The 19,449-nt window shown below is 35.2% G+C and overlaps 1 protein-coding gene across 12 annotated transcripts in view; it reads left to right on the top strand.

The window, feature by feature from the left end:
• ZMYM4 (zinc finger MYM-type containing 4) overlaps positions 1-19,449 on the top strand; it is a 150,097-nt gene that overhangs the window by 108,595 nt on the left and 22,053 nt on the right. For all 12 annotated transcript variants that reach the window (XM_032877203.1, XM_032877204.1, XM_032877215.1 and 9 more), the window contains 12 exons: positions 918-1,090; positions 1,667-1,817; positions 2,369-2,509; positions 2,839-2,876; positions 3,859-4,003; positions 7,294-7,412; positions 8,102-8,273; positions 10,168-10,221; positions 11,197-11,376; positions 11,726-11,820; positions 17,159-17,330; positions 17,508-17,603. In XM_032877203.1, coding sequence (XP_032733094.1) covers positions 918-1,090; positions 1,667-1,817; positions 2,369-2,509; positions 2,839-2,876; positions 3,859-4,003; positions 7,294-7,412; positions 8,102-8,273; positions 10,168-10,221; positions 11,197-11,376; positions 11,726-11,820; positions 17,159-17,330; positions 17,508-17,603 — 1,536 coding nt within the window. The remainder of the gene's footprint in view (positions 1-917; positions 1,091-1,666; positions 1,818-2,368; positions 2,510-2,838; positions 2,877-3,858; positions 4,004-7,293; positions 7,413-8,101; positions 8,274-10,167; positions 10,222-11,196; positions 11,377-11,725; positions 11,821-17,158; positions 17,331-17,507; positions 17,604-19,449) is intronic.

The raw sequence follows: 19,449 nt of genomic DNA on the forward strand, positions 1-19,449 counted from the left end.
ATGGTTTAAGTTGTTACTGTTTAAACATATCTACTTTATCCTATGTGTATAACAACAAAGCCTTTTGTTGACACTTGGTTTGCTTTCTTCTTCTGAGCTAGTCCTTCATATCACATAGATGGCAAAATGAAGGAAAAATCATTGAACTGTATTACAGAAGATGGTGGTGATATGAAAAACATTTTCTGTTCTTACGTTAATAGGGATCTTGTAGTTATTGCACTTTAAAAAATCATTTATTTATTAGGTGGGCGAGGGGCAAAGGTAGAGGGAGAGAATCTTAAGCAGACACCCTGCTGAGTATGGAGCCTGAGTCAGGGCTCCACCCCAGGACCCTGAGATTGGTCATGACCGGAGCTGAAACCAGGAGTCGGACACTTAACCAACTGAGCCACCTAGGCACTCCTGTTACTCTTATTTCTAAAGAGAACTTTCTTAAATTTTGGTAGCATCCTAATATTATACTTCTGTTGTTTTAAATGGACATGTTTCTGAATATGCAAATCAATGTGAGGTAGATTGTCTTCTTTATTTAGATTAGTATTTTCTATGTTTAAAATGTTTTATTCTAAAACTATACACAATTGGCTTCCTAGACTAGTGGCTTTCAAACCTTTTGACCACAACACACAAGAAGAATACATTTTACATTGTGACCTAGTATGTTATCACCCACCCAAGCAAAATAAAACTTTTATGAAATAAAACTGGCTTTTATTATGTGTGATGCATTATAATGTTTTCGGTCCTGTCTTATTTTGTTTAATAAAAGAAAATGATATTTCTTTAAATTGTTCTCTTAATCTACTAATTGGTGAGGATCCAAGTGTGAAAACATTTTCACAGGGCATTTAAGTTTAAAGATGTAGATACTTAGTATTTTTTTCTCATGTAAATTTTATTTTTCCTGTTTTTAGGTTGCAAATTGCTTTATAAACATGACTTGGCAAAACGCTGGGGAAATCACTGTAAAATGTGCAGTTATTGTTTACAGACATCTCCCAAATTGGTACAGAATAATTTGGGGGGAAAAGTAGAAGAGTTCTGTTGTGAAGAATGCATGTCCAAATACACAGTTCTGTTCTATCAGGTAAATATAATCCACCTTCCTGGAGTTTTTCAAGTTAGGGCATACATTGCTTCCTTTTATTTTTTAATGTAGTACGAAGGGCAGTTTAGTGATTTAAAACTTATAAATGTTAACTACATGGCATTAAAGAAAATAAATGTATTATGTCCTCTTTCAGTATTAATACAAGATTTAGGAAGACTTTAATGTCACTGAAGTTACATTCTTTTTTTAAAATTTCCTTATAGAAGATTTACCAGTCTTATGATATTAAAGTATTTAAAATTAGCATTTTATTAATTTATTATTTATCTAAAATGAATTTTTCTTCTGATGATTTTGAAGGTGATTGTGTCTTATTTTGATTTCACTGTGTTTTTTAATTACCCTTTATTGGCATCTCTATAATGTGACTTTTAATGTTTAGTATAAAAGATTAAAAATGTTAAATATTTACCATTTTAGGGTAGTTAACCTTCAGTTTTGTGTTCTAGATTCTAAGTTAGTTTCCTCACTTGTCTTTTGTGTGCTGCTTTAATTCTGTCAGGCCACGGATAATTTGTTTTTTACTCCTTTACCATCTTATTTCATTTTTAGATGGCCAAATGTGATGGTTGTAAGCGACAGGGTAAACTCAGTGAGTCCTTGAAATGGCGAGGAGAAATGAAGCATTTCTGTAACCTGCTTTGTATCTTGATGTTCTGTAATCAGCAGAGTATGTGTGACCCACCTTCACAAAACAATGCAGGTAAAATTAAACTTTACAGTCTTTGCTCAGTGCTAGGAACAATTACTGTTCTACAGATTGGGAACTTTAAACAGTTGTTAATAATTTCATAAAATGTAAATTCACAAATTTCATTCTGTTCAGATGACATTAACATTTAAATCCCTGTTTTGTTTAACATCTTGGATTAAGGCTTTGTAAAAATGAGATCATTATGTTTTCTCTGAACGCATTGAATTAAATAAACTCTTAAAGTATGGGAAAGAATGACAGTTAATATTTATAATTGTGTATATACACCTTGACTTCCTTAAAAAAGGATTTGAGAGTAAAGCAAAGGACGTAGAGTCTAATCACATGCCTTTTATCTATACCGCATGCATAGTTGTGCAAGAGAAACTACATGCAATACTTTTAAGTTTCACTAATTAAAAAGGTAGACAAAAGCCCAGTTAATCCTAAAGTGATTCTTAGAATTTAACCTTGCTAAAAGCATCGTTTAACCTCCTTGAGATGTTGGTTTCTTTGTTTGTGCATATAAATTATAAGGTTTTTAAATTTTTGTTTATTAGCGAGTATGTCCATGGTGCCAGCTGCTTCAGCAGGGCCCCCATCTCTAAGAAAGGATTCAACTCCAGTTATAGCTAATGTAGTATCATTAGCCAGTGCTCCTGCTGCTCAGCCCACAGTGAATTCTAACAGTGTATTACAAGGTATGTCTGATTTGAAAGCATTTATCTAGCCTTTTGAAGTTGAATACAGTCAGTCTATATCTTTTTTTTCCATCAGTGATCATTTTCGTATGTTTGATACACTTACGTTATAAGTGGTGCCTCCCTGTGGGCTGCTGGGCATTAAACAATGTCATTACCACTTCCAGATACCTTTTTTTCATGTGACACTTTACATGTAGTATTCCTGTGAATTAAGATAATTCTTGTTTTTGTTACGAGATTTTGTGTCTGTCATTCCACCATAGCTTTAAATGCTGCTGTTTAAACAATTGTGTAAGATCCTAAGTATTTATTTTCATTTATATCAGGTGCAGTTCCAACAGTAACAGCAAAAATCATTGGTGATGTAAGTTTTATTCTTTTAACTGGTATTGCCACTGTATTTATGTCCCAGCTTTATACATATGAATATGTCTATGCTAATTTTCCTTGCTTTATTCTTTCTTATATGAAGTAAATTTTATAAGCTCATTTAATCTTTGGGAACAAAATGTTCTGGTTATTTCATTAAGCCTTTTATGTACTTTGATTTCTTTGAATGCTTGTTATCTGTATAGTTACTGAAGGCTGTTTTTTTGTTTGTTTGGTTTAGGTTTTTGTTGGTGTTTTTTTTGTTTATTTGTTTTTGTTTTTAGTTTAGTTTAGTTTTAGAGAATTAAATTTTACAGAATCCAGGTGTAAAAGGTATTTGAGGTGTTTTGTAATGTAGTCAGATTATAGATGAAATATTTACAAAATGTACTTTGTTTTTCACCCAGGGCAGATTATCCTTAAATAAGCATTCTTGGTTTTTTACTCCGTATTTTTTTTTTTTTTTTTTTTTTTTTTTTTTTTTTGTCTCTTAAAAGAAGAAAAAAATAAATACAAGAAAAACTTATGACCAGAACAGGGGCATTACTAAAGTGTTTTCCGGTCTCTGGGATAACTTTCGTATCTTTCTTTTACATTAAATAAGTGACCCTAAGTGGTTCTGTTATTTCTAGTTATCTTGAAAACAAGGTCTTCTAAGACTCAACCCAGGAAGTAACAGTTCTCATTTTAAACATAGCCAGTATTTTTATTGGCCAGCAGTATCTTACAATAGAAATAGCGTTTTTCTTGGTAAATAGAACTGTTAATTAGATACATTCAGAGTCCATATATAGTTATCAAACTATTTTATTACTCTTGCTATTTCAGGAACATTGTATTTCTTACATATTTAAGTAAGTTCTCTGTCTTACATGTAATACCAATGTAGTATTTCCTTTGAAGTTACAATATTTCTTGTAATTAATCATAAGCTTTTGAAAACCTCTTTGGTTTCTGATTTTTTTTTTTTTTACTAGGCAAGTACACAAACAGATGCCCTGAAACTGCCACCTTCCCAGCCCCCAAGACTTTTGAAGAATAAAGCTTTATTGTGCAAACCCATCACACAGACTAAAGCCACCTCTTGCAAACCACATACCCAAAACAAAGAATGCCAGACAGGTATATTCCTTGCACTTTCTTCCTTTAAATTTTTTTTTAGGGGAAAGGAATATGAAAGCTGCTTACATTGATTGAGTGCCTACTGTTTCCTGCGTTTTGTATTTGGTTGCTTATATACTTTACCCAGTTTTGTTCTCACAACAGTGAGTTAGGTATTTTCACCCTCTGAGAATTAAGAAATTATGGCAAAGAGAGGGTTTTAATTTATAATACCATGCTTTGAATACTTCATTTTCTTTTGTAATTTTATGAAATAAGCCTAGATTTTGGAATTATATGGACAGGGTCTTAATTAAGAAGAACTGTTGTTGTTGTTTAAGATTTTATTTATCTATTTGAGAGAGAGAATGGTGGGGGAGGGGGAGGGGAGAGAGAGAAGGAGAAACACACTCCCCACTAAGTAGGGAGTCTGAAGCAGGGCTCCATCCCAGGACCCTGGTATCACAACTTGAGCTAAAAGGCTGACACTTAACTGCTTAACTGACTGAGCCCCCCAGGTAATCTGAGGAACTGTTGTTTTGTAGAGAGAGCATCCTTAGGTTTGAACTTTTCCACCCTCTGTTGCCAGAGGGCTTTCTTTTCTTACGAATGGCCTCTCCCCCAGGCAAAAGCTCTCAGCTACTTTTCTGGATTCTGGGTGTGGTGCTATCCTCTGATTTTCTCAGTTTGCCTCTCCTGGCATGGAATCTCTGCCCTGCAAGTGATCAGGGCCAAGGGTGATTGGGACCCAGTATTCTTGGCCTGCCATTCCTGCAATAGGGCCTCTACCCTACAGGTGGCAACTGGGTGAAGAAAGGGGGATCCCGGCCTATCAGCTGTACTCACTAGGAAATTATCCTTTTCAGTTGGAGTTGGAGGGGATGAGAAATGATGGTGGCTGGTTCCCCTGGTGAGGTATGGTAACCCTTGCTTGGGAGCTGAAGAAAGAGGAGCCCATTCTTTCTGGCCACACCTACCCATCCAGAGGGGTGGTACTATAAAATTAAGGTGGCTGAGCCAGGGGTATGGAGCAGGTTGTGGATAAAATCTCAGAGTCTCCCAGGGGAGGAGCAGAAAGAGAGGGAGTAAAGTAGAATTTTAATCAGGCTCCACACAGCAGGGAGCCAGACGCAGGGCTCAATCTCAAAACCTTGAGATCGTGACCTGAGATTCAGACACTTAACCTAAGCCACCCAGGAACCCAAAAAGTCTCAGAATTCTTCTTTTTTTTTTTTTTAATATTTTATTTATTTGACAGAGATCACAAGTAGTCAGAGAGGCAGGCAGAGAGAGAGGAGGAAGCAGGCTCTCCGTGGAGCAGAGAGCCCAATGTGGGGCTCGATCCCAGGACCCTGGGATCATGACCTGAGCTGAAGGCAGAGGCTTTAACCCACTGAGCCACCCAGGTGCCCCAAGCCTCAGAAATCTTAAACCAGAAAGTAATCCTAGATCTGGAAGGTTATCCTGTAGGTCAGTGTTTGAGAAAACATCAATATGCATATGCATTACTTAGGAGTTTTATTAAGTACATTGTAATTTAGTGGGGTCTGAGGCTTTGACTTTCTTAAAGCTCCCATGAACCACATTGACCAGTAATGCTACAGATGACATTAGCCTATATTTGTATTGAATTAATAATGACTTAGTATTAAGTAGCTTGGTTATCAGACATCGCTAATCAGGTGATTTGGGTGTTTTGTTTTTGAGTATGGTTAACACATAGTGTTACATTAGTTTCATGTGTACAATTTAGTGATTTGAAAAGTTCATACATTATGTTCAACTCAACTATAGCTACCTTCTGTTCCATCACATTGCTATTACAGTATCATTGACTGTATTACTTACACTCTACTCTTTATTCTTATGACTTACTCCTTCCATAACTGGAGGCCTGTATCTCCTTTTCTCTGTCACCCACTTTTCCCAGTCCCCTATCCTTAAGTAATTTTTTTTTAATGTCCACTGGACCATGGTAAAATTGATCCCATATTATTTCCCACCTCTGACCCTACTCAGCTTGTCAGCTTTTCACTTCTTGTCACTAGCGTCATCTTTCTTTTACGTTAATGGTTTTATAATCTTCTAGGGTATTTTTCTGGCACACAGAAAGGACTCTGTAGGATACCTACTAAATAATTAAATGAATTCTCCATCATACTCACTTTTTCCCTACTCAAATTTAGGTTTCTATGTTCTATTTCATCTTTTAGTACCTCAGAACATCTGCTTGTATATATTCATTCTTTTTTATAGGTATCATAACCACCCAGGTTGAGGTCCTCATCATCATAGCTCTACACATTGCAATTGTTGCCTACTTTTATACATGATATTCTTCTTATTCCATGCTAAGAGGGTTTCCAAATTAAACTTTTTTAAGCAAGATTTCATTTATTTATTGAGAGAGAGTGTGTGTACATGTGCACATGAGTGAGTGGAAGGCAGAGGGGGAAGGAGAGGGCGAGAGAGAATCCTCATGTAGATTCCATGCTACCACAGAGCCCGATGTGGGGCTCCATCTTATGACCCTGCTGTCATGACCTGAGCTGAAACCAAGAGTTGGATGCTCAATTGACTGTGGCACCCAGGCTCCTCCAAATTAAACTTGTAAATTACGACATTTTCATCATATTACTCCGTGCTAACCAATCTGTAGTAGTTCCAGGTTATCTACTGGAAAGATTTTGAAAAGTTCATTATAGCCTCATAAAAATGGCTCTTCTGCCTACTTAATCTCCTCAACATTCTGTTCTTACTCATGTTATCAGTTTTCTATTACTCTCTTCTAAGATTACTGTTCCAGTTCTTTCTATTCATTAATCCAAATTATATCCTTCATTCACTGTATCTTCATATCAATCATTGTTGTGTTGACCACTTTTAACCACTGCTGTCTTCAATCTTTTCTTCTCTACTTCATTTATTTCTACTTTTGTGGACTCAGAGTGTGAAAGATTACACTTACGTTGAACTATAAGTCTGTGTGCTTTATTTTTTATTTTTATTGTTTCAGATTTCATTTATTTCTTAGAGCACAAGCTGGGGGGAGAGGCAGAGGGAGTGGGAGAAGCAGATTTCTGCTGAACAGGGAGCCTGATGTGGGACTCCATCCCAGAACCCTGGGATCATTGAGCCGAAAGCAGATGCTAAACCAACCGAACCACCCAGGCACCCCAAGTCTATGTGCTTTAAAAAGTTTTTTAATTATAATTCTTTTGGACTGTAAATCTTTGTTCCTTTACAAATTTTTTGTTATTGGAATGTTTCTAACCCTCTTTGTTTTTTGTAATTTTTTTCCCCTTCATTAGAAGACACTCCAAGTCAGCCCCAGATCATTGTGGTACCAGTTCCCGTACCAGTGTTTGTGCCCATACCTCTTCATCTTTATACTCAGTATGCACCAGTCCCATTTGGCATTCCAGTTCCAGTGAGTAATCATTTAGAGATTAAGACTGATTTAGTGCACGTATTCCTCAACTAAAATGTTAGAATGCCATAAAAAAACTCTTCACTTGTTTGTAAAATATTCCTGACTATAGTTGGTTATTATCATATCACTGTATTTTTTAATATGGAGTATGTGAAGGACTTCCTCTCTTTATACCCTGCCTTCTCAGAGAATGCTGTGATGTAGCCTGTTCATGTTTCATACACAATAAGACCACTCAAACAGAAAAAGAACAGAAACTGTGTGTATGTGCTAAAATTCTAGAGTCTAGCGGGGGTGAGAAAGTAAAAACTGTGATTTACATCATTCTTTTTCTTAGAAATGTATTCTTTTTTTATTGGAAACATATTTTTCCTTGGTGAATTCTTAAGGAAAATGGTTGTGTGAAACTGAAAATGTTAAGCAAGAATATAATCAGAAACAAAAATGTGTTAGATAATTACTCTTTTAGATGATTCAGAAACACATTTTGTTGATTGTCCAGAAAAGCACTGAATTGAATTTTTATTCAGATGGCTCTAGTCTTATAAGAACAAACTAGCAGGACTGTTTTAATCATTAGTAATAGAAATACCTGCATTTGTTCATTATTTTAGTACTTAAATCATCTCACAAATAATAGTTTTGTTGACAGACATACTCCCCAGAAACTGTTCTCCGTCTTTCAGATGCCTGTCCCTATGCTAATTCCATCCTCAATGGATAATGAAGATAAAGTCACTGAGAGTATTGAAGACATTAAGGAGAAGCTTCCTTCACATCCATTTGAAGCTGATCTTCTTGAGATGGCAGAAATGATTGCAGAAGACGAAGAGAAGGAGAAAACTCTATCCCAGGGAGGTTGGTATAATTTTAAAGTAAAGAAAGTAAAAAGTACACTTAAAAATATTTGGGTAACTCAAGTAATACTAAGTATTGGATAGTCAGGTGTTTCTAAATAGCAAGTATATGGATTTGTTAAAATTGATAACTGAAAGTTCTATCCTTTTTATAAAATTAAGTATTAATATTCTATTTTTAGTTCTTAATCATTCCAGAAAAATAATCTATAAATCCATTTTCATGATTATGTTCTGGCTTTATTCCTATATCCAAGCATGATGCCTGTTTAAGAATTCCTGTTGTGTAACAGTAAGCATTTTGATAGAAGGTAAATAGAGCCTTAGGATGGGAAAACTATTTGGCTCAAAATAACCTATAGATAAATCCCATGCTGTGAGGGTAGACCATCAATAAGAACAGTAGTTATGTGCTTACCTGGGCATGTCCTAAATGCACTATGGGCATAACCTCATTTAACCTTTACAGTAACCCTGTGGGTGAATACTGTTTACTTGAAACTCCTCATTTGGAAAATAGGATATCATACTTGCCCTGGTTATGCAGTCAGGATGTGATGGAACCAGTTGAATTCTGTTTGACTCCAAAGCAAATGGCAGTGACAAGAAGTTGCAGTACATATCCAGAAAGGTTTCTAGCCTTAATTGTACCTCCTTGATTTGTAGGTATAAGAAGAGATAGAGAAAATGGTGTTTGGATAGCTGAAATACACGAAGGCCTTTTCCTGTATCACTGAGGAGTCCTGGGAATTGTTTTTTCCTGACATATGTTTTCTTTTTTTCAGTGACAGTTTTTTACAAAGCTAGCCACCAGGTTTAGATTTTGCATAATAAATGCTAGATGATTTTCAAAACACTGTAGCATTTGAAAAAAATGTCAGCTTTCCTCTTGTGTTGCCATTAAGTTTTAAAATCATATATATTCTCAGAGATGCATAAAAAGTTTATTTGTTATTATCTCAGTTTCTGGTCTCATTTTGCTCTCTAGTATATAATCTCGTAATTTGAGACCCATTTATATGTGGAATTTAATGTCTTAGGGTATTGCCCCCTGTGCTTTATCTTCTAATTTCTGATACTTGGTTTAGAAGTTTGAGCACTTCCTGATAATAAACTTCATTTTAGGTTGGCATCTCCATTCACATTAATAGTTAACAATTTCAGATGCTTCCTCTATATAAATATTCTAAGTTTGCCTTAACCTAAAAATTGAGTCAGACTGAAAAAAACTTTCAAAACTAACCTTCAAGAAAGATAGTTGTAATCACTGTAGTGTAAGTAAAATCAAATGGTTTAGAAACATACAGGAGGGAGAAATGAATTCCATCTGAAGGGAACTGGCTAATTTATATATTATTTCAGAGAAAAAAAGCAATTTTCCTAGGCTTTAAAAAGCATTTTTCTTTTCTTTTCCTTTCTTTCTTTCTTTTTTTTTTTTTACTTTGAGTCCTAAAACTTTTTATTTTTTAAGTAGTTAATTGGTAAAACTCTACTCTGTTCTTTTCAGTGCATTGGTAAGGCATATTATATTTTGGGAGGAAAAAGCAATTCAAAGCATATTTGTCAATTTGTAAGTTGTGGGTGTATGTGTTTCATGATAAAAAAGAAATTCAGAAAGCACAGGAGTGTAAAATCTAAAATAAAGGTCTCTTTTGACCTGACTTCTCTCATACTACTACCTAGAAATATAACTACTGTTATCAGTCATAATTTCTTTGACTTCATTTACCACTAATGCCTAGTTTTATTAATGAATCATTCTTTCTGTATATGAAGGCTATTTTAGCATTCACTAGTACAATTCATTTATGTAATGCAGTTATTTCATTTGCGATCCAGTTTACTTTATGTATACATGTAAGTTGTTAAATGTATACCTTTTTTTTTTCCCTTAGGATCCCAAACTTCTGAACAGGAACTCTTTCTAGACACCAAGATTTTTGAAAAAGGTTTGTAATTCTACATATATTTCAGATCTTAGAATATAATCCTCGGGGCACCTGCGTCGCTCAGTTGGTTAAGTGTCTGCCTTCAGCTCAAGAGATGATCCCAGGGTCCTGGGATAGAGCTGTTGTCAAGTTTCCTGCTCAGCAGGGAGTCTGCTGCTTTGTCTTCCCTGCCCTCCCCCGCTTTTGTTCTCTCTCTCATAAATATATAAAATCTTTAAAAGAAAATATTTAGTAATACAAATCATAAAGTATTAGTATCCTTGGATTTAATATTTGCAATTTTAGCTACTTGTAGGGTGCATCAGGTGTTTGTGTATGCTAATATGTAATGCGAATAATAAAAGGTACCTCAGATACTGTTTTTTTTTCTTTCTGGGTTTTTTTTTTTTAAGATTTTATTTATTTATTGGACAGAGAGAGAAAGATAGTGAGAGAGGGAATACAAGAAGTGCGTCTGGGGGTTTAATCCCAGGACTGTGGGATCATGATCTGAGCCGAAGGCAGACACTTAATGACTGAACCACCAGGCACCCCTCACATACTGTTTTTTTTTTTTTTTTTTTTAAAGATTTTATTTATTTGTCAGAGAGAGAGGGAGAGAGAGCGAGCACAGGCAGACAGAATGGCAGGCAGAGGCAGAGGGAGAAGCAGGCTCCCTGCAGAGCAAGGAGCCCGATGCGGGACTCAATCCCAGGACGCTGGGATCATGACCTGAGCCGAAGGCAGCTGCTTAACCAACTGAGCCACCCAGGCGTCCCATCACATACTGGTTTTAAGGACTAATTGAGATAATACTCTAAAGTGTATACCAAGAATATGAAGCCAGTTTTGTGAGGCTGGTGAAGAAGTTTTCATTCTTTAGTGTACCTAGTTAAAGCAGCAATCATATCTCAGTTTTGATATTCTGGAGTTCAAGAAGGTTTCTCAGCTATATAGAGTCTGTCTTATTTTGAGTTTGTTTTCTGTCTGTTTCAGACCAAGGAAGTACATACAGTGGTGACCTTGAATCAGAGGCAGTATCTACTCCACATAGCTGGGAGGAAGAGTTGAATCATTATGCCTTAAAGTCAACTGCTGTGCAAGAGGCTGATTCAGACTTGAAACCGCTCTCCAAAGGGGAAACTGAGCAGGATCTGGAAGCAGATTTTCCATCTGGTTTGTGTGACATAAAATACTCTTGATTTTAGAACATTGGTGTTGACATTATGAAGCAGATATACTGTGTAATAATCTAGGACACAAATGATCCCTGCCTTTGAAGGTTAAATAATAAATGGTTAATTTTTTTTAACCTTTCCATAGTAACCATGTAGGAGGTTTCCTTGATTTTTAAAGTTTTTAAGTGCTATATCCTTTGTTTCTCTTAAGAATATAAGTAAGTTATTTTATCATGAACAAGATAATTAATATAGAGATGATTACCTGATATTTCCTCCCCCAGTCTGTCTTTCTATAAATCTGTGAGTTATTTACCTCAAATTATGCTTTCTGCTAATTATTATAGAGTCCTTTGACCCGCTGAATAAAGGACAGGGAATCCAGGCTCGTTCCCGAACAAGACGACGGCACAGAGATGGCTTCCCTCAGCCTAGACGAAGAGTAAGCAGTAACTTAATTTTTTTACCATTTTCTTTCCTTCGGTATTTTTTAGTGAATTCCATACATTGTTTTACACAGTCTTGTAGTTTTGTGCCTTTATTTCTGTTTCGTATAATCAAGAGCTGTATTTTTTTAATATTTTAAAGGGATGTGTAAACCTCGATGTTTCGGTAATAGAGTTGCTAAGATAAGTTTTCTAGTGCAGCACATGGCAGATGCTTAATATGTGGTTATTATGTAGCTGCTCAGTGTTTGTTGCGATTGTCATCATCTGGATCATCATTATAAGCCTTTTCCATCCGATAGAAGGGTTACCAGGAAAATTTGCAGTTTACTAGTGGATGGTTTGTTACTCTGTTCTGTTACTCACTTGTGTTACAGTAAGTCATTCTGGAGTTACTGGGGTCTGATGAGCTAGGAGCATGTACTTACTCATGGTCCAGGCTTCAGCCATACAGACACAAGAAAGGGCAGCATTCCTGCCACTCCACAATAGCGTATGACACAACACCTTTGTATATGCCACATAATCATTACATTTTAATGAATTTTTAAAATTCTTTAAATGTATTTGCATTATAATTGATGAACTCAGAATAACAATAATATGACAGACAGCTGTTGTTAAAAAAAGACCACTACCTTTTACTTTGTATTTCTTTTATCATGGTCTTTTTCTTTTGTTTTTATAATCGAGGGTGTTTTGTTCTATTTTACTTTAAAAAGTTTTTTATTATCCTCATTGTACACTTTTTTTAAAGTCTCTAAATTTAGTTTTTTTTCTTTTTTACATATAACAATGAAGTTTATTATTTTTTATAATATAGTATAGTAGTGAAATTCACATGGACTGTTTATTATATTGATAGGATTTTTCCATACTAAAACTGAAAGACTAATAGCCTTATTTTTAAAAAATTATCTCTTTGGAGTTATAATTGGATCCAGAAATTTATAAATTTTAAGTATAAAATTTGATGGCCTTCAACATACATATTCAGTATGTAATTACCACCATAACCATAGCTCTTCCACTATCCCAAAAGCTCCCTCATGACCTTTGGAATCAATTTTCTCTAGCTCCTGATAACCACCAATCTCCTTTACAAATTGATGCAAAATGGTACTGCTTTGCCTTTTTTAAAAATTTCATATAAATGGAATTACATAATTTGTAGTCTTCCCTGTTTGGCTTCTTTCACTTAGCGTAATGTTTTGGAGATTAACTTATGTTGTTTCATGTATCAGACAGCCATTCATTCCTTTTTATTTCTGAAGTAGCGTTTCATTGTATGGACAAACCAGAATTTGTTTAACGGTTGGAAATTTTGGGTTATTTCCAGGTTTGGGCTATTTCAAATATAGCTGCTATGAACATTCTAGATATAAATGTCTGTGTGAACATACAGTTTCATTTGAGGAAAAACACGCAGAAGTGGGATTGCTAGGTCTTACTGTATGTGTGTTTTTAACTTTGTAAGAAAGCTTATCAAATGGTTTTCCAAAGTAATAGCTGGTACCATTTTGAACTCCCATCAAGAATGTATGAGTTCCAATCAGCTCCATGACTTTGCTAATACTTGGTATTGTCAGTTAATTTTAGCCATTCTAGCCAGTGTGTAGTAGTATCTCACTGTGGCTTTAGTTTATGTTTTCCTAATGACTGATGATGTTGGACATCTTTTCATGTGCATATTTGTCATTCTTACATCTTTTGTAAAGTGTCTGTTTAGAACTATTGCTCATTTTTTAAACTGGGTTGTTTGTCATCTCACTGAGTTGTGTTCTTTATTATGGACATAATTCTTTTCTCAGACATGAGTTTTGTTCCTATTCTGCAACTTCGTTTTTGTTTTCTTAATGGTGAAGAGCAGAACTTTTGTGATTTTGTAAAAGTCCTTTTTTATCAATTTTTTATTCTTTTATGATTCATGCTTTTTAGTATTCCATGTAGAAGTCTTTGCTTAACCTGTGAGAACTAAGATACTCTCTTATGTTTTCTTCTAGTTTTATACTTTAGCTTATATGTGTCATTCCAAGATTATTTTTATGTATGAATTGAGTAAAATGTCAAGGTTTCTTGTTTTTGTTTGTGATGTCCAGTTGGTTAGTACCATTTTGGAAAAGACTATGCTTTCCCTCATTGAATTACATTGCACTTAAAAAAAAAAACACCAAAAAACATTTATTTATTTGAGAAGCAGAGGGAAGGGGGAGGGAGAGAATTCTAAGAAGACTCTGCACTAAGTACAGAGCCTGACGTGGGTCTTGATCCCAGGACCCTGAGATAATGACCTGAGCTGAAATCAAGAGTTGGATGCTTAACTGAGCCACCCAGGCGCCCCTGTGTTGCACTTCTGTTAAAATCAGCTGACTATATATGTGTCGGTTTATTTCTGAATTTCTGTTCTGTTCCCTTGAATAGGGAACTATGTCTATTTTAATATGTCTGTTTTGTATATTTTAATACAGTACGAAATGTCTTGATTATTGTAGCTTTATAATGAGTCTTGAAATCAGGAGTGTAAGTCTTTGAACTTTGTTCTTTTTCAAAATCATCATTTGCATATCCATATAAATTTTAGAATCAACTTGTCAGTTTTTACAAAAAAGCGTGCTAGAACTTTGGTTGGGGTTGTTCTGAATCCATAGGTCAGTTTGCAGAGAATTGATATCTTAGCAATTTTGAGCTGTCTGATCTATGAAGATGGTATTTTTCTCCTTTATTTAGATCATCTTTAATTTCTCCCAGCAGTGTTTTAGGAACCCCTGGGTGGTTCAGTTCATTAAGCGGCTGCTTTCGGCTCAAGTGTGATCCTAGGGTTCTGGGATAGAGTTCTGCATCTGGCTCCCTGCTCAGCAGAGAGCCCGTTTCTCCCTCTCACTCTATCTGCTGCTCTCCCTGTTTGTACTCTTTCTCTGTCAAATGAATAAATAAAATCTTTATAAAACAACAACAACAAGTGTTTTATACTGTTCAAGTCTCATACTTTGCTAAATTTATCTAATAAGTATTTGAAATTTATTTTGATTCTGTTTTAAGTAGTAGTATTTTTAATTTCATTTTCTGGTGTTCATTCTCATATAAAAATAGAGATTTTTTTCTTTTATTTTTAATTTATTTCTTAATATATATATTTTTTTTGTTTCAAGTTTTTCTTTAAATTCTAGTTATCATGATATTTTTTCTTTTTTGAAAAATTTTATATATTTTAGAGAGCGAGTGAGAGAGTACAAGCGGGGGGAAGGGCAGAGGGAGAGAATCTCAAGCAGATACCCCTGCTGCGAGTGTTGTCCACTGTGGGTGGGACTTGATCTCACGATCCTGAGATCATGACCTGAGCCAAAATCAAGAGTTGGGTGCTTAATCCCAGCACCCCAAGATTTCTTTTTCTTTATCGATTATATGTACTATGATTTTGCTCGATTGAAGTCTAGGATATTGTACCTAGACAATCCTGTTATTTGTGAATAAAGATTGTTTTACTTTTTCCTTTCCAATTGTAATGCACTTTCTTTTTTCTTTTCTTTTGTAATGTATTGTACTAGCTGGGATTTTTTTATGTATTGTACTGACTTCAGTACAGTGTTGAAATATTCTTGATGAGAACAGATCTTCATGCCTATTCTCAATCTTAGAGCAAGTGTTCAGTCTTGCCATAATAACTGTGATATTACTTGTAGGTTTCTTGTGGATGGCCCCTATCAGGCAGGAAGTTCTCTTCTATTTTTAATTTGCTGAAAATTTTTATCGTGATTTGTGTTAAATTTGTCAGGTGGCTCTCTTGAATCTATTGAGATACTTACCTGGTTTTTCCTTTCTGAGTCTATTAAAATGATGACATACATTAATTCTTAAAACGGTCAACTAACTTTGCATTCATGGGATAAACCTTACTTTCTTCTGATGTATTTATTCTTCTGTCTGTTGCTGGATTTAGTTTGCTAGTATATTGTTAAGGTTTTATAAATGTTTCCATTGAAGAGAGAGATTGATCTGTAGTCTTGTAATGATTCTTTGGCCTTGTTTTCAGCATAATGGTAGCATTGTACAGTGAGTTAGTGTTTACTCCTTTTCTGTTTTCTAAAATAAAATTGATACAATTTAACTGGTGGGTCTATAGGGGTTTTGTAGGAAAGTTTTAAACTATGAATTAAATGTTTATGGCTGTTTAGGTTATCTCTTCTAGAGCAAGCTTTGTTAGTTTGTATCTTTCAGGAAATTCCTTCGTCTGCCTTATTAAGTTTATGGGCATGACAGTATTCTCTTAACTTCCCTTTTAATGTATCTAGGGTCAGATATTGGTAATTTATGTTTTCTGTCTTTTTTTCCCCGATCATTCTAGCTAGAAATGTATTGATTTTTTTTATCTTTTGAAAGAACCAGCTTTTTAATTTTATTTTTTTCTCTATCCCATTTTCATTGATTTTTTTCCTTATTTTTATTATTTCTTTAATTTTCCTTACTTTGGGTTTTATTTAATTAATTAATTTATTTATTTATTTTTAGTGTGTGGGTAGAGACAGAGAGAGAATCCCAAGCAGGTGAGCAGGCTCCATGCCCAGTGTAGAGCCTGATGTGGGGCTTGATCTCATGACCCCAAGATCATGACCTGAGCTGAACTCAAGAGCCAGATGCTTAACGGACTGAGTCATCCAGGCGCCCCTCTTACTTTGGGTTTTAATGTGGTCTACTTTTTTCTAGTTTCATAAAGTAAAGCTTTGATTCTTGATTTTAGACTTTGATTTATTTTTCATAGAAACATTTTAATATTATAAATGTCATTGTAAGCTTTAGCACTTTGGGGGGAAAATTGATGTCTTCATTTTCACTGAAGTTCAAAATATTTTCTAATTGCATTTGTGGTTTCCTCTTTGACCATGGGTATTTATAAATATGTTGTTTAATTTCTAATTCTTGAGGATTTTCTTAACATCATTTCATTATTGGTTTCTAGTTTGATTTAATTGTAATTAGAGAATATATGGGGTCTTTTTTGTATCCCAGAATGGATCTGCTCATCTGTTCCAGGAAGTAGACCTGAGTGGTAATAACGGTTATTCATACCTCATTGGGTGGGTTCAGTATCTGGAACATAGTGAGTACTTGAATGTTAGAAATTATTAGAGTTCTGCATTTCAGCTCTCTCTTTTTTTCTTTCCTCGTGTGGTTTTGATTAACCTCTAAAACTCTTTCTAGCTTGAAGAACTTGAATCTTTAGGGTCTAATAGTTAATTGTGTGTTCTGTAAATTTATTCCCTTCTTTCATTGAGAACTGTGTTTCTTAAAGATTCAGAACTAAATTTTATATTCTGTGAATTTTTGAAATTCTTACAGGGACGGAAGAAGTCTATAGTAGCTGTGGAGCCCAGAAGTCTTATTCAAGGAGCCTTTCAGGGGTGTTCAGTGTCTGGGATGACACTGAAATACATGTATGGGGTAAATGCCTGGAAGAACTGGGTTCAGTGGAAAAATGCCAAGGAAGAGCAGGGGGATCTGAAATGTGGCGGTAAATACACAGCATGAATTTGTGTCTTGATTGAGAGGGTTGGGGTTATATAGTTCAAGCCATCAGTCTATACAAAAGGGATACCTACTAGGTAAAAAACTGCATAAAACTTTGGTTTTGGTGTTAAATTTTCCCATTTTTATTTAAACTTCTTATTTCTTTTTCTCTTCCTGTCAGGTATTGAACATGCTGCATCTAGCCCGTGTTCTGACTCTTTAGGAAGTTCTCAAGACCATGCACTCTCTCAAGAATCCTCAGACCCAGGCTGTAGAGGTAAAATCATTTCTCTCTTTGTAGTCTGAATTCTCTGAATCGCTTTTAATATTATTGCCAATTTTAAATTTGTAAATGGGAATATTTGGAGTTTTATGGTAAAAGAGAAATTAATATCCTCAATTATAAAGAGCTTGTTATAAAGGTAAGGTTGTATGGGCATGAATCTGTTACACAAATACTAGGAATTGTCTTCCTTTCTCTAACATTATGTGGGTGACTCAAATCTGTATTCTTGAGCCCTTATCTGTAAAGTAACCCACATGGAACCCAGTGTAACACTTCTGCTTCTGGTGGTGGTGTTGAGAAAAATACCTGGAAAAGCCTTCTTCCTCTTCTGTGGGAATTTTTCCTAATAATAACCTCTTTGAGACTGGGTGCCAGGAAATTTGGGACCCAATAAACAATTCACATAGAGCAGCAGTGTTTAATTTTAGAGCCTACTTTAACTTTTTTCCTCCCTGGTATTGAAGTTCCTATTCTAAACTTTTGTTTTTAGTTTTTATTTTCCTTTTTTATTATCTGTGTTTTATGTAAGATGCTTGCTGTAATCTTTGTGGAATGAGATGGGCATGGCAAGAATGGATGAATATGTCTTTGTCACTAGATATTTTGCCTCTTTCCAACTATACCTTCTTTTTAACAACCAGGTAATTGCGTGCACTCTTGGCTTCATCTCAGTCTACCCTGCTGGCTTTTAGGTACATGTCACTCTCCTTATTGGAGCAGTTACTGACTGCTGTGGTCTGTGACTGACTCACTGAGTTCCTGCAGATCATGTGTAATCTCTGCTAAGTGATAAAAGTATACCTCTGTTAGGGAGGTTTATTAGGCCCTTTAACTCCCAGTTTGAACCACAGCAATCTTTGTTTTAAAGAAGAAAGGGGTAGGGAGAGAGGTAATATTATATTAGACTACCAGGCCTAAATGCGATGACCTCAGGAGATGCCTACTCATTTCTGCTATTCATTCATCCAAAAAGTACTGAATTTATGTACCAGGTATGTACCATGCATGGTAGTTAGTTACTTCAGTGAAAAGGTCAAACATGGTCCTTGCCCTTCTGAACCACCATTTATCTTTTGCAAAACCAAATCAGGGAAGCTCAAGTGCGTCTTTGAAAACATGCAAACTTGTCTAAATGCAGAGGAGCAGTGACTAGAAAGAGTGCTTCCACTTTAATCCGAATTGAAGTAGGGTCTCTACTGGAGTAGTTTCTCTACATATCAAATTATAGGATCTGCAATTTCTCTAGGATCTCTGCAAATCAAATTGGGTCACTCTCCTGGTAAAATTAATTCAGTTCCTAGTTGTCTTCAAAGCCTTAATATGCTAGGTTAGATTTAGGACAGTCTACCCTGATCTACCCTTCTTGATTTTGTCCTGTACATCTGAGTCCCCTCAATCTTCATTTTTCTGTATTCCAGCATTTCTAGGGGCATGAGATGTTGTATGTTATTTGAAGTGTTCTTTATTCTAATCTGAGTTAGAGGAAGTTACACAGCATTTTTATACAGATACTCTCAGAACCTTTAATAAACCTCTTTTTATATATCTTCGAAGATTCTTTAGACACAGATATAATATGCTGCTGTTTTCTGAATTTATCAGATCTTAGAAACCCGGTTTTCTCCAGCTCTCATGTTACTAGTATTTTGTGGAATATGCTTTGGTGAATATTTTTATGTCCCTAGATTACAATTCTTTATTCATTTGTTTAAGTCTTTTAAACCTTTCAGGGTCTGGCATTTGTGTCGCATCCTCCAGAATCTCACCTGACCCTTCCCTGTCAGATAGATGGTCCTCATTTGCTTTCCTAGAATCCTTCTTAAATTCAACCCCTGTC

This window comes from Lontra canadensis, unplaced genomic scaffold (assembly GCF_010015895.1).
Source record: "Lontra canadensis isolate GAN:19392208 unplaced genomic scaffold, GSC_riverotter_1.0 scaffold60, whole genome shotgun sequence".
Classification (NCBI taxonomy): Eukaryota; Metazoa; Chordata; class Mammalia; order Carnivora; family Mustelidae; genus Lontra; species Lontra canadensis.